General features: G+C 31.6%; 1 protein-coding gene across 1 annotated transcript; it reads right to left on the reverse strand.

Annotated features, from left to right (window-relative positions):
- Nucleotides 1-11,890: 11,890 nt before the first annotated feature.
- Nucleotides 11,891-13,885, reverse strand: LOC133289062 (jasmonate ZIM domain-containing protein 1-like). The gene is made up of 5 exons (XM_061486928.1): nt 13,518-13,885; nt 13,133-13,256; nt 12,534-12,784; nt 12,359-12,416; nt 11,891-12,248 (listed from the first exon to the last, which is right to left on the reverse strand). The coding sequence occupies exons 1-5, from the start codon at nt 13,678-13,680 to the stop codon at nt 12,134-12,136; spliced, it is 711 nt and encodes a 236-aa protein (XP_061342912.1). The 5' UTR covers nt 13,681-13,885; the 3' UTR covers nt 11,891-12,133.
- Nucleotides 13,886-26,931: the final 13,046 nt, after the last annotated feature.

Below are 26,931 nucleotides of genomic sequence, written 5' to 3' on the forward strand. Positions count from 1 at the left end.
CCGGAGGACTCAAAAGACTACCCCTCCAACACTATTTATAAATGGAGGGTAAAGTGTGTGTTTACGTGGATCAGATAAACAACTTTTCTACGTACACAAAAAGTATTAGGTCTCATTACTCTCTTTTTTTTTCTTTCTTCTTACCTGTAAGAGCAGTGTTTTAAAACTCCACCCCCTCGGGTTAACCTTGACCCCTTCCCTCTGAGGGTTGGGGTCACAAGTTGAATCTTATATGGATATCAACCCCTCCAACCTCCAAAAACCCGGCCGAGTTTCAGTGACTCCCGGGTCAGAGAGGTCAAAGGGGGTCACTGCAAGTTTTTTTTTTAAAAAAAAAAATTCCATTAAACAACATCGTTTTATTAAAAAATAAAAAATAAAAAATAAAAAAACTTGTAAACCTAAATCTAATCGTTCTCTTCTCTCCCAGCGACCTAGACGTCTACAATCTTCTCCTTGCTGCTGTGAATCTTCTAGAAAAGGTAAGAATTTTTCCCATTCAAATGAAATCCTTACAGTCGTCGATGGAAAACAAAAACTCTTTCTTACTTCCTTTAAAAATTTTCTTTGTTAGGGATCTTCTCAAAAAAGGCAGAACCAGATCAGCGTAGTGACCCCATTAGAATATGAGTTTTGTACTTTGGTATCTTGATACTTTAATTAGGTTGTGTAATATTGACTTGTGGTTGTAATTGGTGAATTATGTTAAGTATATTTTGAATATTTGATGATTGGTGGTTTATTTTTAATATTTTTATATAGGATATATATATTTATATTTTTTAATATATAACACCGGGTCAGCGTAGTGACCCCGTGACCCCCCGGTTGAACCCGTGACCCCTGACCTCGGCCGGGTCGATGGCCGGGCCGGGTTTTTAAACACTGTGTAAGAGTCTCACTTATAATTTTATTTCTACAATATGAAATAACTTTTTTTCTACAACATAAAAAATATTTCCCATAATATAAACTCTTATCTATTTCCGAGAATGCTTATTTCTTAATCGAATTCGAGAATACATAATTATATTTATAAATAAAAATTTAGAAATATAATATTTTTTACAAAAAACTATAAATATAACATTTTTTATCTTTTAAAAAATATAAAATTGTATAATTTTAAGAGAGAGAAAGAAAAAAATTATAACAGAGAGAGTGGAGTTTTTTTTATGTCTCTCTTGATCTATCTCTTTTTCTCTTAAAATGATACACATTTTCTTTTCCCTTTATAAAAAAGGGGATTTATAAAATATTCTTATTTTATATTTCTCATCCTTTTTTATTTTTAATAAAGAAATTATTATTTTCATATTATAAGAGATAAAATTATGAACTACATGTAAATAAAAATATATGGGGTCCATATTTTTTCTTTCTCTTTTTTTTTCTCACATGGATCCTAATACTTTTTTTTTAAATATTCCAATCGATTCTTTGGGGCGGGTCCAGAATCAAGACTTTAAACCCCTCCTAAAGGTGGCAATGAAAAGATTCGAACACATGTTCTCACCCCACCTGCTTAGCTTCCATGCGCTAACTGAACTACCATCATTTATCTCCTACGACACGAAAAACATTAATCCCCACGAGAAACATTAATCCCAAATATCATAATTTTCTCTTCTTTTTTGTGGTCACCTTTTTTTTATCTCCATTCAATGGTGGAATGACCCAAGCATGATATGGACCATAATGACCCAAATAGAAGTTGAGTATGGGCCTTTACTGCATTTCAATTGAGAATCTTCTTCTGCGAACATGACTGCAAGCATTTTTAACTATTTGCTCTCAACTTTCTCTCCTAATCATTCTTAGCCGACTAAGCATTTAATATTGTTTATTTCTGCTTCCCGAACTGAATTCAAATCAAAATAATTTAACGAAAGAAAAAAAGTGTTCAATAAAATGAGTTACCTCATTAGTTGAAACTCAAGTATATTAAGATTTCTTAAAGACGAGATTAAATATTTCCTTTACACATGAATTACATATTAAAAATGAGATGAATTTATCCAATCAAATGAAGTAGTCACTGAGTCACTGGTCATGAAATTGCTCGTACATTTATTTATCCCACTTAAGTTTAAACTCTGAGTATTTGCCAAATCCAGCTTAAAATTGCTAGTACATATTTAGGGAGGGTGCGAATAATTTCAACCATAACTAAATTTTAACTTGGGATTAATCTTGTAGCTGACTTAAAGATTTGAAACTTGTGGAAATATACAGGGTCAGCTTGCCTAAAGAGATAATTATAGTTGGTATACAAAAAATTTGAACTCTTGAAATGAGATGGTAGCTTGTGGCTTTTGTACTTTATGATATTGGCCGTGAGAATTGAACTTTTGGAAACTTTCTCTTATTTTTTTTTTAGTATTTTTACTAATCGGTTCATCTTTTAGAACTAATTTGGATCGAGATTGAGAGCAGTTAATGAATCCCTCTAAAAAAAATGCGCTTTACGGATCTCGAACTTACGTTTTCCACCTTATGGAGGAGACCTTGAGCTGCTACCACTCGATCAACACCTTATTGGTGGGAAACTCTGATTACCTAATGCATATCTAACGCTTTAATGTTCAGTGTGTTTTGATAGCAAATTTCATTGGAGTTGAACTGTAGATGATACTAGAACCAGATATGTCCCTTGAAGGGTAAAGTATATTACTTTTAGGGGGCAAAAAAATTAATTTAATGCTTTTTAATAAAATAATTACGCATTTATGGCAGTTTTAAGAATAATTACGGATCTGCTGCACAATGTGACGCCCCAATGAGGCGTCACATTGTGCACCCTATATATTCCCCTTCCACTCTTACAACTCTTCACACCTCTTCTCTCACCTTATATCTCTTCTCTACCAAAATTCCTAACATCATAAATACATAATCCTTCATCTTTAATATAGTATTTGAATTTTATTTCTTATTCTATTTAAGAATGAGTTCAAATCCTAATTCTATTCGCGTTGTGTTATATTACAATGGTAGGAAGGTAGAAGGTCGACGAGGTGTCATGTTTGAAGGTGAAAAAAGGCCGACATGTATCCAACGCAACGCAACCATTGGCGAACTGCATCAGAGAATTCGGCAGAAGTTAAGTCTTCAAGGCAACCAATGTATCACTCAGATCACGACAAGGTTATAGCAATGTGATAAATACATTAGTTTGCAAGTACTTGACGATGAAGACGTGGAGATGACAATGGAAGAATTTTTCAACCAGACAAGGATAGATTTTCTGGAGTTATATGTCGACATCGCCGCAGCGGAGAATGTTTCATTACCGGTGAGGTCAATTGATTTAAATTTTCCCCGCCTTCCATCAACGTTCGTCGCTCATGCGTCTCCAGTTGGTAACATTTCTGAGGGAGATGAAAATGATCCGACTTGGGAAATGCACGACGACGACGACGATGATAAAAACATCGCAATGGAAGAACGTCTTCTGGCGCAGGATGCTAGTGCTTCAGATGGAGATGAAGGTGGTGAGATGGGTGCGTCTCAAATCCCAGTCTACCATAAACCAGTGGTCGCGCAAATGCCACAATTGCATGACGTTGTGTCTGCCACATTAGATAATCATCATCAAGGTAATTGATATAATTTGTATATACCTGAATTGATACCCTGTTTAATACCTGATTTAGGAAGTTTGTATTAAAAAGTTGTAATTATCAGATGCAGGTGATGAAGCTGTTATTCCTTTTTGGCAAGGAATTCCGCATTATTCGTACATTGATTGGAGTTATCAGAGCGAACAAGAATCATGCACTGATGGTACGATTTCAGGATCGGGTTCAATACAAGGTTTGTGGCAATTGGGTGACAAGTTATTTGTGAACCAAGAATTTGCAACAAAAAAGATGTCCAAATGACACTTAAGCACAACCTGATTAGGGAGCATTAAGAAGCAATTGTAATTGAGAGCACGTCTGCAAAGTTATCCATGAAATGTTGTGCGTATGATAAAGGTTGTTCGTGGCGCGTTAGGGCGATCAAACCAATGTTTGGTGAAAATTGGAAGATTACGAGATGGGGTGGAGATCACAATTGTTTGAATGAGCACATTTCCCAGGGACATAGACAGCTCGATGCGGACGTTATTGCGGATCTCGTTCTAGGTACGTATTTATTTTCAATGACATGTCAACGTTTACATACTGCTGTGTAATTTAATTCGTTCTATGTTATCGAGTATATGACCTTTTCAACGCAGGGATGATAAGGGAAGAACCATCTGTCTCAATTTCTTTGGTTCAAGAAAGGATAACCTCTAAATATGGCTTTAAAGTTTCCTACAGAAAGGCATGATATGCGAAGCAGAAAGCGATGGAAATTATGTACGGTGATTGGGAGGAATCGTATGCTTTTTTGCCAAGGTGGTGCGAATACATGCTTCGCTTTTCTCCAGGTTCATTTTATCATATCCAAACAAATGATTTGTATGCAGAGCATGGGTTAGTTACTGGAAAAAAAATGTGTTTCTTCGCATGTTTTGGATGTTTAGACAGTGTTGTGAGGCGTTCAAATTTGCCAAACCAATAATCCATATTGATGGAACACATTTATATAGGAAGTACAAAGGCAAATTGTTGGTGGCCACAGCCCAAGATAGAAATGATGAATGTTTACCGATCACTTTTGCCATCGTTGAAGGCGAAACCTTGGAAGCATGAGACTATTTTCTTGTTAATATTCATGCTCATGTTACTGACATGTCAGACATATGCCTGATCTCCGATCGTCATCATAGCATAATATCTGTTGTGGATAATAACCCTAATTGGCAGCCACCAAATGCATATCACGTCTTCTGTATTCGTCATATTGCAAGCAACTTCAATCAAAAGTTTCGGAATGAGGGTTTGAAGCGGATGTTAAAGAACTTAGGTAAACTCATTCACAGATCTTTATTTATTTCTTTCCATTACTTGTCTCATTTTATGATTAATTCGATGATGTCCAATTTGTGCAGGCTATACTCCGGCCATGGTTGATTTTGAAAGGAATCTTGCGAGCTTCCGTGAAAGTAGTCCTCAAATTGCTGAGTGGATTGATGTCATCCCTAAGGAAAAGTGGTCACGTGGTCACGTGCCTACAATCTTGAAGGACGGAGGTACGGGCATATGACAACAAATTTGGAAAAATCTGTGAACAAGGTTTTGAAGTGGGCCAGAAATATGCCGATAACTGCATTGGTTAAGCACACATATAGCAAATTGGTTGATTATTTTGTTGAGAGAGGTACATCTGCCGTTGCGCAACTTCAATCATCTCATCGTCATTGCAAAGATGTTGTTGAACTGGTCAAGAAGAATCAGGTACATGCAACAAGCCACCATGTTCGTGCATACAACGTGGATCATACTGTCTTCGAGGTTGACGCAGGTTGGGAGCGTTCATATTCTGTCAATCTCCCACAGAGATTTTGTCAATGTGGAAAGTTTAAGGCCTTTAAGTACCCATGTAGTCACGCCGCTGCTGCTGCTTTAAGTTTTAGGCAGAGTGCTTTCACGTCCTAATCTGCGTCCCTCCTGTCTATTACGGGGAACCTCCAACGACAACTGCGAATCAGGCTGTGTCTGGACTGGGGGTGCCTCAGGAGGCAAAGTATAGATTGGTATGTTGGGCCGAGTGCTTGTTGGCTTGAAAGGGAAGTGATCTTCATAGAAGACCACATGACGAGAAGCAAAGATGACATGTGAATGAAGATCATATAGGAGAAAGCCTTTGGTGCCTGCCTTATATCCAATGAAAACAGCTTTGTGGGCTCTGGGAGAAAATTTAGTACGGTGAGCTTGGGAGGTGGAAGCAAAGCAAAGACTGCCAAAGACACGAATGTGGGTTAGGGAGGGTGGTTGGCCATGTAGGATATCATAAGGGGTCTGTCCATCTAAAACTGGAGAACAAGTGCGATTGATCAAATGTGCTGCATGGGTCACAGCATATGACCATAGGGAAAGTGGTAGAAAAGCTTGAAATGCTAGAGCCTGTGCCACGTTAAGTAAATGTTGATGCTTTCTTTCAACTGTGGAATTTTGTTGAGGTGTTTCTATGCAACTAGTCTGATGAATAACTCCTCTTTGTAAGAAAAAATCAGTCATTGAGAACTAACTGCCATTATCACTTCGAAAGATTTTGACCGAAGAATGAAACTGATTTTCTATATAAGCAAAAAAATGCTGAATATGTGATCTTGTTTCTGCCTTTGTTTTCATTAGGATTACCCATGTAAATCGAGAAAGATCATCTACCAAAGTAAGGAAATACTTATGACCTTGTATTGATGGTGTAGCAAATGGTCCCCATATGTCACCATGTAGAATATCAAACAAATTTGTCGATTTATTCTGACTTACAGGGAATGGAAGGTGTTTATGCTTTGCTAAATGGAAAACATCACATGGGTGCTTATTAGAAGAACTGATAAAAGGGAACCTAGATGACATCTTATGTAATACAGCATCTGAAACGTGTCCTAAACGTCTATGCCATAAAGCATTACTTTCTGCGATGTAGAAGACTTTATTTAAGCTATTCATGTCTTTGCTTTGCACATTACAATCCTGATCATTGTTGCAGACCTGGTTCTCCTTAGCGACTATCACATACAAGCCGTTCCATAACTCAGCAGAACCAATCATCAACTGGGAGGGAATATGTATGATGGAACAAGAAAGGCTATTAAAGGTCGAGGAATAAAAACCAGATTTCAACAACTTTGTAACAGAAATTAAGTTGACTTGGAATTGTGGTACATATAAGACGTCTAACAGTTATAGTGCATGAGACAAAATTACAGTACCAGAATATGAAGACACTACACGTGAGCCATCAGGTAAGGTAATATAAACGGGATTAATTTTCTTAATCGAAGAAAATTTTGAAGTAGTGTAAGTGATGTGATCTGTAGCTCCTGTGTCAACAATCCACCGTGTGTGTAAAATACCTGCTGGATTGGAATCAGTGTGAGAAACTTGTGTGAGGTTAGCAACGTGTGTGGAAGCTATACTATTGCTTGGTGTGGTATTGTGTGAGTTTTGAAGAAGTGACAGAATGTTTTGGTATTGTTCTGAAGTGAACTGATTTTGCTGTGACAGCTCCTCAGCATGGATATTGACTGATTGCACATTGTTGCTAAGATGATTGTCAGTTCTTTGAACGCGATATCCTGGTGGATAGCCGTGGAGTTGGTAACATGTCTCCACCGTGTGATTAGATCTGCCACAATGTGTGCAGATTCTGTTACTTGATGTGCCTCGTCCAAAATTACCAAAATCGCTTCTTCCACGTCCTCTGTTGAACCTTCCTCCTTGTTGATTAAAAGATCTACGACCTCCATTACCTGTACTATTGTTAAAACCAGCAAAGGACTATGGATTAGTCAGAATTCCAGTATGAGTTTCAGAGGAAAACTGTCTCTCTTGTTGAACTATCATCGAGAACACTTTGTTCACATGTGGCAATGGATCCATGAGCATCACTTGCGAACGAACTCCAGCATACTGTTCGTTAAGTCCCTTGAGGAACCTGATGACATGATCCCTTTCACGATAGTGACGCATCTTTATTCCTGCTCCACAGGTGCAGGGTGGAACCCATTCACAAACTGGAAGAGGCTTCAAATTCTCCAGTTCGTCCCACATAGTCTTGAGTTTAGTGAAAAACTCAGTCACTGTTTCACTTCCTTGGTTCATTTTATAAATCTCCTCTTGAAGGTCAGAGACTCGGAATATATCCGATTGTGAAAACCTCTCACGTAAATCAATCCATGCTTCATAAGCACATTCTATCCACAAAATTGATTTTGCTATCGAATCAGAAATTGACCTGTGTATCCAAGCCATCACCATTGTGTTGCACCTCTGCCACTGTGTGTACGATGGATCATCAACTGGTGGTGCTACTATCGTTCCATCAATGAAAGCAAGCTTATTCTTTGAAAGCAAAGCAACTGTCATACCTCGAGCCCATGTATGATAGTTATTTCCACTCAAAGGTGGTGTAACTAGCACCAACGAAGGATTTTCGTTTGGATGAAGAAAAAGAGGATGTGAAGGATCATTGTGATAGCTCAAGGCAGCATTTGGATTCGCCATTATTGAACGATCAAAGAAAAATCAAGAGCAATCGAAGAAAGAAAACACTGAAGGCAGAGTACCAGAGCTCTATGTGAGCTCTGATACCATATCAGAAAACAAAGCGAAAGAGAAAACTTGTGTATGCATTTTGCATTAATCAGAATAATGAATGGAGATACACAACGAGTTCTCTATATATACATATAGGTTAGCTGAAGAGATACTTCACCAAGAAATTAACAGAAGAAACTAATTTGTAACCTCCTAACAAACTTCCTAACAAACTTCCTAACAACTGAGAAACAGTTACAACTCTCATCTGCTTCTATCTATCGTGATTAGTGTTGCGTTTATGAACCAAAGACGTTGCATGAGCAGTGTCTTGAGGAGGTTGAATATTGGGCCGAGTGCTTCCTTGAACCAGATGGACCTGATCAAGTTGGGCTTGATTATCCTCATGTGTTATGTATTTGATTTTTTAAATTTTATTATATTATATCAAATTTATAGTCTTATTTATATAGTGTCTTATATTTTTTAAAATTTACCATATCAACATGTCATATTTATGTCATGTTCTATACGTGTACTTAGGGCCTGTTTGGATGAGCTTTTTTTTAAGAAAAAAAGCACTTTTCGTTTTTAGTTCGTTTGGATGTCTACTTTTAAAAAAAGAAGTCACAAAAAAAGCCAAAAACCTACTTTTCTCAGAAGCTAAAATTTTTAACTTCTCAGAAAAGCAGAAGTCAAAAGCCAAATATTTTTATAAAAATATAAATAGCTTTAACTTTTGTAAAAAGTACTTTTAAAATAAGGAAGTAGTAAAAGTTACTTTTAAAAAAAGGTGAACCAAACGACCTCTTACTCAGTTATACAACTAATGTTAGATCTGCGTATAATTTTGAAGCTATGTGTTGCTCCTATCAACGATAAAAAAAATAAAAATAAATCAAATAAGACATAATGGTCCAAGCGGAAAAAACTGATAAACCAGTTTTACATGAAAATTGTTATGAATGCCTCATACAGGCACAATATTCCCTATTATTTAATATATATTTTTGGGTTTATTGTTTCTTCCAACACAGAAGATAAAATTATTTTTAATAATTACAAAATTATACTATTTTGAGAGTTGAAAGAATTAATGAAAGGTATTTTAATAAAATTCATATAATAAAAAAATAAAATATTTAAAATATTTTTTATTAATTATCTCAATTTCAAAAATAACTTAATTTTAGATTTAATGGAGATAATTTTATTTTATTTTAAGAGGAATGTTATACTTACAACTTGATTGACAGAAATTAAACTCATTAATTAATTATTAATTCACAATAAATGATAACCGTTGATTGACGGAAATCAATGGTGTTAAGACATGATTGTAAGAAATTGTAAAAAAAAAAGTTGTACGTACAACTTTTCTCTTATTTTAAATACAAAATAAAGTAACCCAAAGATATACTGCATTCATCCCACTAAGTCTCGCAATAATCGCGGATTGTTTAAATTTTTGAAAAACAATGAAAGGATTTTTGTTGTGTGTGTCTTATGGTCAAACGTGGACAGCTATTGATGTTTTTTCATGGAAGGTTAAAATATATTATTTTTGTATTTATGGGTAACACTCATTTTAATATCATTCTTATCGGGGAAAAAATTAGTTTAATTTTAATATTTACCATCATTTTTTTTTCATTTCATAGTTACTGTCTATTATTATTGTAACGCCTCATGGAGAGGTTATAAAACAACAAAGTATATAGATTAACGTGACTGTAACTATATTCAATAATTGTTTTTAATTTAATTTTTATTTTATAGTAATTACATGTTAATTTTTTGGTGTTAGAATAATAAACAATGAAATTAACTTAAAAAATAATTATACATCTAAAAACAAAAATACATTTAAACCTTTAAAGAAAGTAATATTGTATTGCAGAAAAATCACTTTTTTAGCACAAAAACATAAAAAATTATACATACGTATGCTTCAAATTAGCATAATATGATAGGAACCTTATCCCTCCGTTAGGACTGCAAAAAGGAAAAGTGTCAGGGTTGGGTTAGTGGTCTTTGTCATTCTATAATCGCACAAAGTAACAACTTCCATTTTCATATATTGGTGAATGCTCATTGATCCTCATGTATCACGTTGCATTGTTATGGCATATCATTTAGCAAAAATTTACTCTTATGTTACATGTGATAACTTTTTCTCCTACACACCCTTTGATAATTGTGTTACCTTTTTTTTTTCTTTTTTTTTTCAGACGGTGGAATCCATATATTTATCTCTATGACATGAGATAGTTTATTTTCTTTAACATGAGATTAATTTATGTCATGTAATTATTCATATACTCGAGATAACGTTCTTCTTTATTCCTTTTTTTTATACAGATAATATATTGTATTCATATGTTTTGTTCGCAAATTAAATAAAAAATGACTAAAATTATACATTTCTTAATGAAAAGTTTTTTCCAAGAACAAATGTACTTTCATCCCTTCTATTATAATATTTTTAAAGCGGATTTCTCAAATCCTTCTTTTATAAAACTATATTTCTTAATAATGAGTAATTAATATTTAAATAAATAATTATAGTTTAATACAGCAAATCATCATAGTATGATTTAATTAAAGGTTTAGTATTTGTCATTTATATCATTTAAAATGACAAACACTTTTTCATTTAAGGGTTTAGTATTTATCATTTTAAATGACATAAGTTATGTCATTTTAGGAAAGAGATAGACACAGAAAAATAGAAATCACGGGAGAGAGAAAATGGATGATTTTTTTAATTTAAAATTTAAATAAAAAAAATTTATGTGTCTGTCTCTCTCTTAAAATGACAAACACTTTTTCATTTAATTAAAGGGGAATGATATTGTGACAACCAAGTTGTGTTACTACCAATCAATCTCACCGTTAGATTGATTATGTTGATCCAATGGTTATATTTATTTCCATCTTTGAATGGTCATGATTCCCCATATTTAAAGTGAAAGCATTAAATATGAGAAATCATAACCATATAAAAGTGAAAATAAATATAAAATATTAAATTTGGAAAATCATGACCATACAAAGATGGAAATAAATATAACCATTGGATTAATATAATCGATCTAACGGTAAGATTGATTGGTAGTCACTTGGTAGTAACACAACTTGATTGTCACAATATCCTTCTCCTTAATTAAATAAGAAACATTACTAAATATTAGTTATTACTTGTTAAAGATACTCATTCTCATAAGAAAAAGCTATCCAATAAACAAAAAAAATACTTTTTTAATTGTATCATTATTTTTCTTGTTATCTATGAAGGAAAAAATATTTATCCTTTTAAATGACACAACTTATGTTATTTCACTCTCACAAAGAAGTGAAACCCACACCTTTATATTTTTTTGTCCACTCTCTCTCCTCCTTTATCTATCTCTTTCTCTCACTTAAAATGACACAACTTTACATCCTTTAAAATGATACACACTTTTCCCATCTATTAAATAAAATAAGAAGACATTGATAGAACAAAAAATAATAGAATATAAAATTATATTATTTTAAAAAATTAATTAATTTATTAAGTCAAAAAAAAAATCCAATCCCAATATTGCTTGTGTGGCTACTATAGAAGTAATTAGAAAAGATTGATGAAAACAGGATTTTCACCCGTATTATACCATCCAACTCCAAGCATGAAATTAAGCAAAAAATCTAGAGAACAAGTAATATGAAACAACTTACATTCACTAAAAATGACAAAATCATGCACACAAAATACTTGGAAATTTTCTGTACCGAATCAATCTCAGTAATAAGGCTACATTTTCTATGGTTTGGTCCACAGCGTTGGCCCTAATAGATAAAATAATAAATACAAATATATATACCTATATATGATAAATATGCATGAAGGCCCCAATAATCTGCAAAAGGCCTACAATGATATAGTTAGGAGGAGGAGCTTTTGGCTTGCAAAGAGCCTGTATATCCTAAATTCATGACGAACTAAACCACTACAAGTTAAGGTCAAAGTGTTCGGAACACTGATCTTCAGGTTCACCTCCTGAACTGCTTCCCTCACGCTTGGGGTTGTTGTTGTTAATTTGGTAAGGTCCTCTAGCAATGACCCTGCAACAACAATTTGAAGATTCAATTAATTAGCATTAACCAACCAAAAAATTAACAAATAATTAAAACAAAAATAGCAACTAAAAAACTGCTCCTTAATTAGTCCTTACCTTTCTTTTCTTTTCTCAAGGAATTTTAGGAGTGAAGCTCTCCTTGGATACCTCATATCTGTTGTAACAAAAAGTTGTTGTAACCTTGAATTAGTGCATTAACTTGTACTAATGTTTCCTATTTTTTTCTTTTATTGTTCATATGACAAATGGGGATGATTGAAACATTAAATACCTGAACCAACTTGGTTTCCTGGTTTAGGGGTTTCTGAGGTAGTGTTTGTCTGAGGCACTTTGGATGAATTCAATTTTTCAGTAGAAATTGTAACATTTGGGGGACTTTCTGCGGTGCTGGAATTGTCAGAGGCTAACTTGGTGGCTAATTCCATGACCTCCGTTGCCTTCTCAGGTAGAAAGGCATCAAATACAAGCATTTTTCCGGCATAGAATATTGTCAATTGGGGAGATTCTTCTTGCCCCGGTGACCTACAATTATAGGAGAAAAAAAGAGACTTGTTTTAAGAATAGGAACATTATGTTAAATACAGGTTCGTAATCAAATTAGGGGTGAAGTAATAATGACAGCAATGGTCATGCCAATAAACCAAACAGATCTAGTTACAAATGCTGGTTTTTCTTGTATACCCTTCAACATAAAAAGGTATCACCATTCACCAGCTTATGTCTCCATTTTCATGTGAATTTTTTGGTGTAAGCATGGGTATCTCAGTAATTTCATGAAACTTTTTATTCCACAGAAAATAAACCCACTTTTTGTTTTCCTTTTTGGCTTTAGAATTCAGAACAATTGCAGAAATTAAAATTGTTACACACCTAACATTGGACTTCTTAATGCAGGGATTTTCCACAAGCTGGGGAAGAAAATCCATAGCTGAAGCATTTAGTTTCAAAGCCCCATCTGAGTTTTGCTGGTTGGCTAACAAATCCTTCCTACTAGCTGGAATTTTCACAACCAAACAAACAATAATGATCCCATCAGCAATCTTCACAGGCAATTTTAGAAACTTTTTGTATCCACTTCTATGTAATCAAGCAAGTAATATGCAAACAATTTTCAAGTAGCAAATCAGCAACACACACAAACCAAAGAAATTGGAGAAAAACTTCACATAATGAAAAATTGTTAGGCAAGGAAAAAACAAATAAAGAAAAAAAAATGCCAAATAAGAAATAAACCAAAGAAAAGCAAAGATTGTACCTCTATGCTCCATTTTCCCACCAATTCCATGGGTAGAAGCTCCAGAACTTCTCTTCTCCTTCAAGAACTGGCTCAAGAGGCTGCAAGTTTGTGAGAAATTGGACTTCTCCGGAGCCTTGCCGGACCTCCGGCCATCGGACACCGTATCAGGGAAAGTTGACATTTTTAACAGAACCCCACAAAGAATTTCTAACAGAAAAGTCTGTGAAATCAGTTGATTGTTTATAAAGATGATATCTTTGATGCTAGGTAAACCCTGTTCAGATGAATAGTTGGTAGTTTAAGAGGGTGAAATGAGAGAGAATATGGAGAACCTTGACTGTTCTCTAAGCATGTTCCTTGAATCTGCTTTGGTCTGAGGAAAGAGGAACGACACAGCATGTGGTCTTTATCTTCCTAATTATTATTTTTTAATAAAAACTTCCGATAAAATATAATGAATACTAATATTTTAATATATTTTTTTGTTTAAAGCACGTTTCTCTTATGTGGAAAAACACTGGCAGCGGAGTTGTTCAATGCTTCAATGTCTCACAACTTCCAATTGGCTCGCGGAAAGTGCAACGTAAAAGACGGATTAAAATTGTATATAGTTAGTCCACATTTGTTTATATTTTAAATTTTAATTTCGTATCAATTGGTTTTTAACTTAGCTATTGTTATAGGGTTATGGTTTGGTCATGTACGAAAAAGTGTGTGTGTGTGTTTTTTTTTTATAGAAAAACTGGTGCACTTCATTTTTTGTGTTTTTATGACCTGATATAATCATTTTCTTGTAAAATTAATTTTATAAATCCCGTTGTTATAATAGGTTCTTTATTAATATAATAATACTAATAAATTTTAATTTAAGAAATTTTAAAAATAAAATAAAGTGATTTAAAGTTATTTTGGTTATATTTCATATGATATAAACTCGCATGAGATATTGAGATGATTATAACTTATAATTTAGTTTTTCTTGTTATCTTATATTTATTATAAGACTTTAATGTTTCTACAGTGAATGTAAATAAGTTATTTACATTCACTTTCAAAATGATGTTATTTTAGATTGAAAAATTAAAAAATTATAATAAAAATATTATTATAATCCTAAATAAATCATAATTACAAAAATACCTTATTTTCTGCTCCAAAATAATATCGTTTTAAGCTCAATATAAATAATTTATTTACATTGGTTGCAGAAAAAATAAATCCTTATTATATTATTACAACAAATTTTCCTGAATCAATTTTGAAAGGTGACATAATTGATAAGTGGGTTTTGCTCAAAAAACGTATTGTTAAAGCTGAATTTTTGTTTTCTATTTTTAGGCAAAACAATTCCGGATTAATATTAAAAATCTTCAATGTATCAAAAAAAAATATTAAAAATCTTCATATTATATGTCACAAAGATGATTAATTTCATCTGAATAGGTGGGAACACCCATGATTTCTTTTTCTGAATTAAAGTATTGTTATCCACATGCTTATAAAAGTATAGTGTAAATATGCATTACATTTCAAGAGCGACATATGTAGTAACATTTAAATTTAACGATGATAAAGACACACACAAATTATACTCAAACTAGTTTACAGCCTGTCACGGTGCTTTGTATTACTATATTAGGTAACAACATGAGGGGAGTGGTAATGCACTGATGCGTGCCGACAATTACAAACGCGTGTGTGGGGTCCACGTAAGCGGGTGAATCACGTTTCCTTGAGACTCGTGTCGTGACTCTTTAGGAAACGAGCACGTGATAAGCAATGCTACAAAAATAAATATTCCTTTAATTTTACGGCATAAAATAAAGAAAAAGTGTTTGTTTTTTTAAATGACATAAAATTATGTTATTTTAAGAAAGAGATAGACACAAAATAAATTTTTTTATTTAAAATTTAAACTAAAAAAAATCACCCACTTTCTCTCTCACATGATTTTATTTTTTGTGTGTATCTCTCTCCTAAAATGACATAATTTATGGTATTTAAAATGACAAATATCAAACCCATAAAATAATCCTTCGTTCAAAATGAATATGTCTATTTTATTTATTATTCTTCAATACAATTAGATCAGAATCTCGATAGAAATGATAAATATTAGTTGAAATTTTAATCTAACAGTATTAAAGAGTGTAGACATGAAAAAAAAGGTAGAATAATATGTCCCTACCTATTAGTACTAATCTCAAACACTGTTAGATCAAACTCTTGAAAGTAAAGAGAAATGATAAATATTAATTGAGATTCTAACCTGACAGTATTAAAGAGTAGTAGGTAAGGTAGACATGAAAAAACGGTAGGTAGGATAATTTATCTCTTTATTTTAGAATAGATTATTCTATATATTTTTTTTCATACCTATCTTATCTATCATACTCTAACACCGTTATATCAATATCTTAAGAGGAAAAAAAATAATAAAAATTTTGATCTAATAATATTAAAAAAAGATATGTAAGATAAACATAAAAAAAGGGTAGAATATTATAAAATAACAAGCGCATATGCAATAAACTATAAATATCTGATAATTTATATATATATACAAACATCAATTTAAGTCCTACCTACCTTTTCGAGTTACTTTATTACGAGTTAGGCTTAATGAAAACTAGTTTATAATGAATAAGTAAAGTCTAACCTAACAACTTATTGGTCTAATCCGGTCTTTATGTTGTGATTCACAAGGCAAAGTACGCACGCTATATTAGTAATTTAGGATAATTCATTGATTTATATTTATTTTAATTATTTGTATACTTACAATATAAAATTATCAATTTCACATAATTTATTTAATTAGTTATATATAAAAAGTCAAGTTAATTTACACTAAAATCTTAAATCAATCGTTACTTAAGAAGGATAATTTATTCTTATATCGGTGTAAGAATAAGAAACATTACACTTGTCTACCAAAAAAAAAATATTACACTCAATTATGACCACTGATTTATGTATATCTAACGATTCATAATTTAATAAATCAGATTTGAAATATAAATCGGATTAACAAACAAAGTTAAAATTTAATTTTATATATAATATTTATTTTAAAATAATACCTAAATATTTATTTAAAATATAATAATTAAAATTATTTATTAATAATTTTAAGTCTACAAATCAACCTAACTTAATACGGTCAACTCACGTTGAGTCAAGCAATTTTGAATTATTTTACTTTTCCACGTCAGGGTTCCTATTACTTAATTTTAAATCAATGGTCCAGGATGATAATTCAACTGGCGTTAGAAAATTAAATAAGTGAGGATGAGAGTATCTGCCTCTTCAATGTCATCTTTGAAAGAAATTTAATTATAGGATTCGCTCTGAATTAAATTAGGGGAAATTTTCAAAAATTCTTCTATGAGTTTTATTAATTATCATTTACCCATCCTCACAAATTTTTTGAATGATTTGCACCTTTATTTAGATTATTTTTATCATTTACCACCTTGATTTAAAGTTTCTTTATCACAAAGAAACTTTAAAACAGGGATAAATGATTCAAAATTTTATAAAAATATAAATGATTATGAAGAAAGTTATAGGAGAATTTTTGAAATTTTCCTTAAATTAATTGTGAAGCCGATGAACTGATTAGAATAATTTAAAAAAATCAGTGGGTCCAGCACATTTTGTCATAAGTAACACGAGCCATCCGTATTCTCCGCCTCTTTCATTTTATTAAATTTACTGTAACTTTTGGGGCTAAAGTATAGAGGAGGATATTTTTATTATCAAAATGTTCTATTGCCAACTTATTACTTATCTAATCACCATTGAATCAATAATTTATCTTTTTTTAAAAAAAATTTAGCATTCTCTCTCTTTGATTCAATGGTGATTAGATAGATAGTAAATTAGTAGTAGTAAATTTTTGTAGTAAGAATATCCTACCTCTGAAGTATGTATTATAATAAAAAGATTAATATTTTTCATGTTATATGAGATAATTTTATTTTCTATACATATATAAAAATGGGAGAGGTTATAGTTACAACCTTTTTTTTTTACAACCTCTTACAACCATATATCATAACTGTTGATTTCCGTCAATCAACGGTTATGATTTTCACAAATTAAACTTATTAATTAATTATTAATCATAATAAATGACAACCGTTGATTGACGGAAATCAACGGTTACGATATATGGTTGTAAGAGGTTGTAAAAAAAAAAGTTGTAAGTATAACCTTCCTCTATAAAAATATGTAGAATTCATAATTTTTTTTTCTCTTTTCTATTCACATGGCTTCATATGAGGTACATACACTTTTATATATATTTAGAAAATAAAATTATTTCTTAAAATTTCTGATTATATGATTTGCCGATAATGAAGCAAAAACCTACCAACAAGAAAAATAACAAATTATCAATTGAACAGAGAAAGTTATTTTCAGTGTATTTTTTCTTAGACTTTTGGTATTTAGAAGTTACTTAAACGTCGATTAGTGCCTACTTTTTTTTTCATTTGGGAGATTTAAGTTCAAGAATTGTAAGAAAAATCGTACTCTATAATTTAAACTAATTTACATACCATAGCTTTTTTTTTTGGCATTTTCTCAAATTTGTTTTATTGATAGATGGAAGGTAATCCAAAGCTAAAAAATGTTGTTAATATCTATGCAGTGCTCTAAAATGTTGTGCGTAAGTTTTTAAATTAGCTCCGTTCAATAATTAAATAATGTATAATATAAAAGTGATATAATTTTCTCATTATTTATTGATAACTAAAAAACCCTTTTTTGTTATCAAAAAAAAAAAAAAAAAAACCCTTTTTAACAATTTTTTTATTATCTCAATCCGCTTATATGGCGGTCAGATGTTGTACGCTGATATTCTGTTTACATTTATAAATTTTAAGATACTCATAATAACATTTTTTTAAATGAATTTAAAGTTTATTAAAATATTGAATTTATCAAACCTCAATGATAGTTACTTTATAAATTAAAATAATAAAAAAAGACGCGTATCTAATAATTGATATTAATTTCATAAAAAAAAAGTTCGTTCCATTATAAGTTTCTTTTATTTGGAGTGGAAAACGTGTATTTATGATACCAATATGAAAAAAAGGTGCATAGCTGGTTGTCTTGCCTCTATGGCTCCCACTAGCAACATGGGGATATTGGGTATCACTATCTCACTCTTGTGCCGTGTTTGTAGTTGTCTTCATATGCTTTTTGAAGAGTTGCAATGGGTTTCAATTTTAGGTTCAAGTACCAGTTGTTATTATTATTAATTTATTTTGGCAAATACTTTAAACTTTTATATTCAATAAAAATAAATTAACGTCAAATCTTTATATTTCTACTATGTAAAACTTTATTACTTTAAATCCTCTTGGTTTTACACTATTGTTTAGCATAAACGTACGTTAAAAAAAATTAGTGTTTAACATATTTTGTTTTAATTTTTTGATGGGTTTGTTTTTATTTCTTTTTACAAGAAATGCGCTACTAAAATAATACTTGATATATTATTTATATTAAGAAAAAGACTAAGTAGTCAATATCTAGATGATTGGATAAGAGATTTTGAAGTATACTCGTCATTTTGAACTTCACCCATAAGTTATAATAACGTGTGACTTTGATTTTTTTAAGTTTACCAAAAAAAATAAAATGTGTGACTTTGATTTCTACTTTCAAAAAAAATATATATATATATATTTTTAAAACTTGTTTAATAAGAATTGCTCAATAAAAATGATTCTAAAAAGATTAATTATTTCTTAAATTTTAAAACTAAAACTAAATAATATTTCATGACCCGGAAGATCTGCGAACCGAAATCACTAGATTCGGCATTCTTCAACCTAGAGCGTTTCGACATTGTGCCGCTACTCGGAGGTTATGGTAAGAGCCTTCTACCAGAACCTTGGCTACTCGCAAGGCGAGCTGACTTCCAGTGTCTGCGGGATTGATATCATCATGACTGCTCCTATCTGGACGGAGCTACTGGGGTTCGATTTTGATGGTGTCACAGGAGCAGCACTATATGATGGAGACGTCCATCATATATTTGGTGATTATAACCGGGAGGCCATTGTTACAGAGACTAGGAGGGCAGACGCTGAGCCCGAACATTTTGCTCATTATCCTGTGAGCAACTTGTCAGTTTCTGCTCGCATTCTTCATTATGTGGTGACACATATTATTTTCCAGCGCCCGCATAATCACTCGAAGGTGCTGGAAGGGGACTTTGTCATCCTGTGGGCCCTCCTTCACCGTCAGCAGGTGAACTGGAGGCATTATATATGCATACTGATGTGGAAGACAACCAAGTCAAAGAAGGCTGAATTGCCTTTTGCATTCTTGGTGCAGAAGATTCTGCATAGATTTGGAGTGCCTATGGCAACAGAAACCTTGAAGATCGCCATAGACTGGAATGCTATATTTGGTGAGAGGCTCCTGAAGCAGTGTGGGATCCTGCCGAACAGAGCGGGTATCTGGACGTGGAAGAAGGCACTAGAACCACCTGAGATGGAGGATGCACCTGCAGGGGGTTAAAAAAAGTTAAAACTTCATGTATGCAAGCATGATACACATGGAGGAATGAGTTTATCGACTAATAGCTCCCTTAATTGATCGCATGAAATGTGATTGATATAATTAATTATTATTTCTATTAGCTAAATAAATTAACTCATGTTATAATTCAAATTGAATTATTTTATGTTAGATTTGATTGTGAATTGTTTGTTCCATGTTGGTGTTATTCAAATTATTTTTACCGTGTTACATATGTAATAATTAAAAAATAAAATTTATAAAATTTATTCAGTAAAGATATATATATATATATATATATATATATAAGAGAAAAATATTTCTCCGAAAACTTGAGATAAGTTTATCTTCGCCCACTCCAAAATTACGTCGTTTTGTTTATTTATTTCTTTATATTAATTGATTCACCTTTTAATGGTTATGATTCCCTTTTCTCTCTCTTCCTTTGTCACCATTGATTTATCTTTGTACCACTGAGCTAATAGCCCGTCATGCAGGCCTCCCGCCGGGGCCCGCTATGCCCAAAGCGATATGATTTAGTAGTCGGAGATAAAATTATCTCAAGTAGCTTGAGAAACGATAAGCTCGGATATTAAATGTTGTAAGTTATTTTATATGGGAATGATTCATTTACAAATTTTTTTTACAAATTTTTGCGAATTACACTATGTACACTTGAAAATACATAGTGTAACCTAGTGTACTTCCAAGAGTACATAATATAATTTATAAGAGTTTGTAAATAAAAAATTTGTAAATATAACCCTCCTCATTTTATATATTTTGATATCTTTTATTTAAAATTATGATTTTTAAACATTTAAAAAAAATCTAAAGTAATAATCACTTTAGAAATAGGTAAAAAAAAAATCTATTTTTTAAAAAGTATGTTATAAAAATATTTTTACCTATTTATATAATATTTTGACTTTTTCCATTTCTCTTTGAACATAATATAAGATAACGTAATCATATCACAAACCTTATATAGTGCACAACTGCACATGATTTCTACTATTTCCAAATTGTTTTAGGGTTTATTGTTTCTGCTAAGATAAAATTGTCTATTTTAATCCCAAAAGTATTTTCTTTTGAAGGACGGAAGATTTAACGAATGATATTTTGATAAAATTTATACAACGAAGAAACAATTTTTTTTTTTAAATATCCTTCGTTAATTTTTCCAACCCTCAAAACAACTTAATTTCGGGATTTCTAAAGATAATTTTATTTTCAGATAAATATTTTTTCCTTTTTACTAACTCTCTTATTTTATCTCAACTTATCGTATTTGCCTACGAAATCAGCCTATATAGTTAATTTATTTAAATATTTACTATTTTTATTTATTTGTTGATGAAAGTTAAAAAAAATAAAAAATGATGCTCGGTGATTTAGCTAGATGCCCGTGGCTGAGGAGCACATTGCGGAGGAAAAGTAAATGGCAGTGATAGAATAGAACCATACAATAATGTCAGCTAGCAACCTGACTTGAATTTGCACCAAATTTGAATAGTCATAGACTCATAGCAACCGGTCCAACAGGCATAAAACATGAATTTATACTACCAACTAACGAGAGGCCCTAAATTAAAGTAGTCTTACTATCCTAATCAATGAAGGGCAATTGCGACCATGGCCATCTAGAAACGTGTCACGTTAATTCAATTGCATTAGTTGGGGGGCTTTTATAAACGTGCAAGAAATAAAGATATGCTTAATATTTCAGGTTCATCGTATCCACTTAAAATTAAATTTATTATGTTTTATCTATTAAAACTAAAAGTTTTTGTATTTGATGTAGGGTTTTAATGTTTCTACAGTGAATACAGATAAGTTATTTATATTCATTCTTAAAATGATGTCATTTTAAATTGAAAAACTTAAAAATATAATGAAAAAGACTTTTATAATTCTTAAACAAATTATAATTATAAAAATACCTTGATTTCCGCCTCAAAACGATGTCATTTTGAATTCAATGTAAATAAATTATCTACATTAACTGTAGAAAAAAACAAACCCTTCAAGTAGTAGGTCGATTCGCTTATTTTATAAAATATAAGATTTTCTTATCAGATTTTACTACCTATCCGTTTATTGTTTTTAGGATTTTCCCTATTTTGTGTTCTCTCTCTTCTTTGGCGTGGTGCCGGATTTACAAATTTTGACATGTTAGATTTATGTAAAATTACTTTGCTAAAATTTAAAAGATGTCTTTTGTGATTGAAAACCAGAGATTGCTTTCTATTTATTATATTCTATTGAGACAGTGATTTACATGCCAATAGTACAAGTGCAACCCAACGTTTAGTCTTAGTCAATGGCGGAAAGCAAGCAAAAATTTAGGAGGTCAATATTATTTGGTTCAAGTATTTATTTGCTAGGAGATATAAGATATGCCTAGTCAAGAATATGAGAGGGATTTTATTTCTTGGGTTTGATTCTCAAGTTTGAGTTAGAATTTTAAATTTGTGTGTTGAAGTCTCATATTAGATATAAATGGAATAAGTTAAGATAATATAAGTGAAATGAATGATGAATATAACACTATAATATTTTGTGGAGATATGATATCAACCCCACTTGTGTATTGTCATATAACTTATTAATGGTGATCTTCCCGCTGCGAATTTCCCTAGTCGTGCTTAACTTTGCTATCAGAGCCAATGGATCGCTTGGATTAGCCACATAATTGGGCTATAGTGAATATTTGGAGATGGTGGTTGGTGCAATTCGTGTTTTTGTTAATCTCTCCAAACTCGTGTTGTAGAGTTAAGCATTGATTCTTGAGAGTCACACTTAAGGGAGAGAATGTTGAGAGTTCAAGTGCATGTGGTGAAGTCTCGGAACTAAGTAAGGTGTTAGTATATATAGGTGTTCTAGATACAATCTGAGAGTCAAATGACACTTTTATGCTATAAAATACTATATGATCTTTGATGTTTATTCATTCAAAGCACTTCACATTATCTTTCTCTTCCTAATATATGTAAATAATTAAATGCCCTTGTAATAGTATAGGTGTGTCTTAAGGATCTATGATGAAATCATGATTTCGAGGACTCAAGCTGACAATATGACTATTCTCTAAAATTGTTCCTAGCTAGAGTCACCAATAAAGGGCATTGGTCACCTCAATCAAACGAGCATGACAAGAGGTTATTTACATGGAGATTTAAGGTATAGACCTCATGCGTGCATGAGATGCCTCAAGCTATGTTGTAGGTGTATTTGTAGTAGATTGAGTCGCATTGGATATGAAATGTCTCTCATTGTTTAGTGGTGCAAGTCGTCCTCAAACTTGAGGTTGTTATCATACATTTTGTTGGAGGGCTATACTTTGGGGTACAACTCTATCTTCCTAAAAAATAAGGAGAATATTATACTCACGGGTATGATATGAGGCACAAGTGTAGATGAACAAGCCGAAAGAATTCATCTTCCCTTATAAGGGATTAGTTATCCACAAGAGTGGTGAGGACTTGGTTGACTTCTATAAAACTCGGGAATCTATGATATTAAGAGATCATAAAAAGTTTACGGAGGAAGACTCTATGTCCTGGCAAAGCTACTTTTAGTCATTAAAGAGTTGATACTACTTCCTTGTTTATGATTAAAAGGTGGATGAGCGAGATGAAAGGATCGATCCTCACAATAACTAAATTAGTAATGTATATCAACTTGATTGGTTTTGAGGCCACAAAGCATTGTTAGTGCTCTGTATAGTCATTAGACAATTTAGGCCTGATAAAGAGTTTACGAAGACATAATCTTGTCTATGTCACAGACTAATTGAGCCTAATGAATCATACATCAATATCATCTCAATGGCAACATCTAACATGACATATGAATTTTATGAGATAATACCATAAATCCTTAATGAGGTTGATAGTATTCCCTAGTTTTATACGAGACAGGTTTTTCCATGATCTAAATTTATTAAAGAAAAAAGCAGTTGGTTTGAAAAACCTAAAAAAATGACAGAGTTTTTTGGAAGGATTTTTTTGTTTTGTTTTTCATTAAAGTATACAATAAAACTCATACATGAAACTAATGTGACAAATCAGGATAAAAAAAGGAACTTATAAGATAAATATCATAATGAAAAATAACTTTTATTATCCTTATATTTAATTGAGAAATCCTTACACATCATGTTCTAGTTTTTTTAGAGCCAAATTATTCTCATATTTTTTCTATCGGTCTCATATAAGAGATAAAATTATCTCTTGCACACACATAAAAGTCTGTTGAGTTCATATGAAGCCATGTAAAAAGAAAAGAAAAAATACGTGTTCTACATATTTTTATGTGTGTAGGATATAATTTTATCTCATGAGAAATATCAAACTCATAATTAATTTATAATGAAAATTCAAATGAAAGTTATAAGTAGGCCCATTTCTACCAAACTTCTCCCAATGAATTTCCCATTAATTTTTTTTGTTTGGAACACGTTTAATTCGAGGCCCGGAAGATTATTGAGCCTTTGCATGAAGGAAATGGAAAGGTACGAAACAAATTGACTTTGCTTTCGTTGTTTTAGGTAGTGTTTGGTTGTATGTTTATTTTGAGATTGATGGGAAGATGTAAGTTAATATTAGAAAATATCACGTTTAGTTCAGGTTTTTTCAAAAAATACTAGGAAAATAAGATAGATGGGGAAATAACTTTTGTGTTGATTTTTGGATGAAATTCACTATTATGGAATACCACTTGAGATGTGGTATTTTGAGATAACTGAGGAAGTGAAAAAGCAGGTGCGAAGTTTCTCCCGAACATAGATTTTGCAAATTTAAATAAAGTTCTCTGGTAATATTTTGGTCAACCAAACAACTTTTTTTATATTTTCTTACCTAACTCGCTTTCCAACAATTTTCTTAATAATTACATTCTCCTAGTAATTAAAGGGAAATTGATAGAAAAATTTATAACTTCCAAATATGACCGTGATTCCCAGTCCCACTCTTTTCAAGCTTTCTCTCCTTAACAAGAGAAATACTCCACAAATGACTTCTAGATATATTCAGTACACATGTCCACTATTAAATTTCACCTGTACGTCAAACAAGCAACTACCTTCCATAGGGTTTAAATGGTTTTGTCATTCCTAACACGGATAAAATTGTAAGATAACTTGATAATTAATTTAATTTTTTTATTTTGTCACGTGTAAGAGTGTAAATGGGCTAGGTCAGTCTACAAGGGCCTATGACCTAGCCTATATTAGGCCAGACTTGGTCTATTATAAGTAGTAAAATATAATAGGCCTATACTTTTAAAAAAACCTATTTAGAAAACAGGCCATATGTATTTATTGTACATGTCAGGCCTATAAACTTACAGGCCGACCTATATCATATTAGCTATTTAAAATGTAATAAAAAATATTATTATTTAATAATTTTGAATAATAAAATAATATTATTTTAGTTATTCTTTTAATTGTTGAATGTTCAATAGACTTAAACATGCTAACATGCCTAGGTCAAGGCTTTTATATTTTAAATATAGGTCAGGTCAGACTTGTAATTTGGAGCCTACACAGACTAATAGGTCAGGCCATACCAAATATTTTTTACATAGACTTGATGTATTTAAGTCAAAGGCTAGTCTAGCCTAGCCTAGCCTATTTACATCCATAGTCACATCTACTTGATAATTAATTTAATTTATTTATTTTGTCACTTTTATTTTCTCTTATTGTTATGATAAGAGAAAATAGGATCAACAACCCATGATACACCGTATGCAAACGAATTTGGATTTAATTGCAGGAGGGTCTCATAGTAAGAGTGTGTAAAATAATCAATCGAATTATGAACCAAACCAAACTGCAGTTAAAATAATCGATTTTTAAAATTCAGTTTATGAACTGAACCGGTTTTTAAAAAATCCGTTTATGAACCAAATCGATTTTTAAAATCGGTTTAAAAACCGAACCGTTTCCGAATCGAACCAAATTGATTTTTATAACTTTATTTTTTAAATTTTTAAATTTTTCTCTCTTCAAAATAGGCTCAACCCGAATCGATTCCGAACTGAACAGAATCATTTTCAACCGAACCGAATCACTTCTGAACCGAATCAGTTTTGAACTGAACCATTTAAACCAATTCAGTTCGATTCGACCCATGCACATCCCTACTCATAGGAAAGAATTTTCCTACGTCTCTTGTTAAAGTGATTATTTCATGTGTTAAATTTCAATTATTTATTCATAAAGTAAAGATCATTAATTAAAATGACTATTTTTATTTTTTCATTTTACGAACTTTGTTATTAAAATTATAATCGTTGATATATTAGTGAAGGGTTTAATAAGAGTTATGTTGTAGGAAAAGTGATTGTGTTATGTTATAGAGATTCGTTTTGCGTGCCAGAGTTTTTTTTTTTTTTTGGTTTCAAAAATTGTGGGTCCCACAAAATGTTGTGTGTGTAGGAAAGTTGTTGTGGTCTTGTTAAATTATAGATACAAAACCCATTAGTGAATATCTGAGATTTAGCACATAGATGAAAATGTTAAAAAAAACCAATAACCCATGATACATAGTGGGCAAACCAACTTGGATTTATTTGGAGGAGGATCTCACAGACAATGTTGTCAAAATCGAGTTTTTACGTAAAAACGGAAGAGAATGGTAGAAATATAAATCGTAGAAACGACACAAAACGTAAAGTTTTTACTACTTAAGGTTAAGATACAAAATTATATATATATTCATGTAAAAAAAATATCACATAAATCATTACTCAAAATTCAATGAATAACTTCATATTTAAAATATATAAGTCACATAACTATATAAGACATAAGTCAAAAAACACAAAAAGAATTTAACAACTCCTATAACCAAGTTCCACAACATAAAATAAAATAAAA

The sequence above is a fragment of the Gastrolobium bilobum genome, unplaced genomic scaffold (assembly GCF_033153095.1).
Source record: "Gastrolobium bilobum isolate Gb01-03AN ecotype WA unplaced genomic scaffold, APGP_CSIRO_Gbil_v1 utg7396, whole genome shotgun sequence".
In the NCBI taxonomy this organism is placed as follows: Eukaryota; Viridiplantae; Streptophyta; class Magnoliopsida; order Fabales; family Fabaceae; genus Gastrolobium; species Gastrolobium bilobum.

Excerpts from the sequence above, each read along its gene's own strand:
- LOC133289062 (XM_061486928.1), bottom strand. The coding sequence starts at position 13,680 with ATGTCAACTTTCCCTGATACGGTGTCCGATGGCCGGAGGTCCGGCAAG. Across the intron at positions 12,785-13,132 it reads ATTAAGAAGTCCAATGTTAG|GTCACCGGGGCAAGAAGAAT; the intron begins GTGTGTAACAAT and ends CTATAATTGTAG. Across the intron at positions 12,417-12,533 it reads AGGAAACCAAGTTGGTTCAG|ATATGAGGTATCCAAGGAGA; the intron begins GTATTTAATGTT and ends TTGTTACAACAG.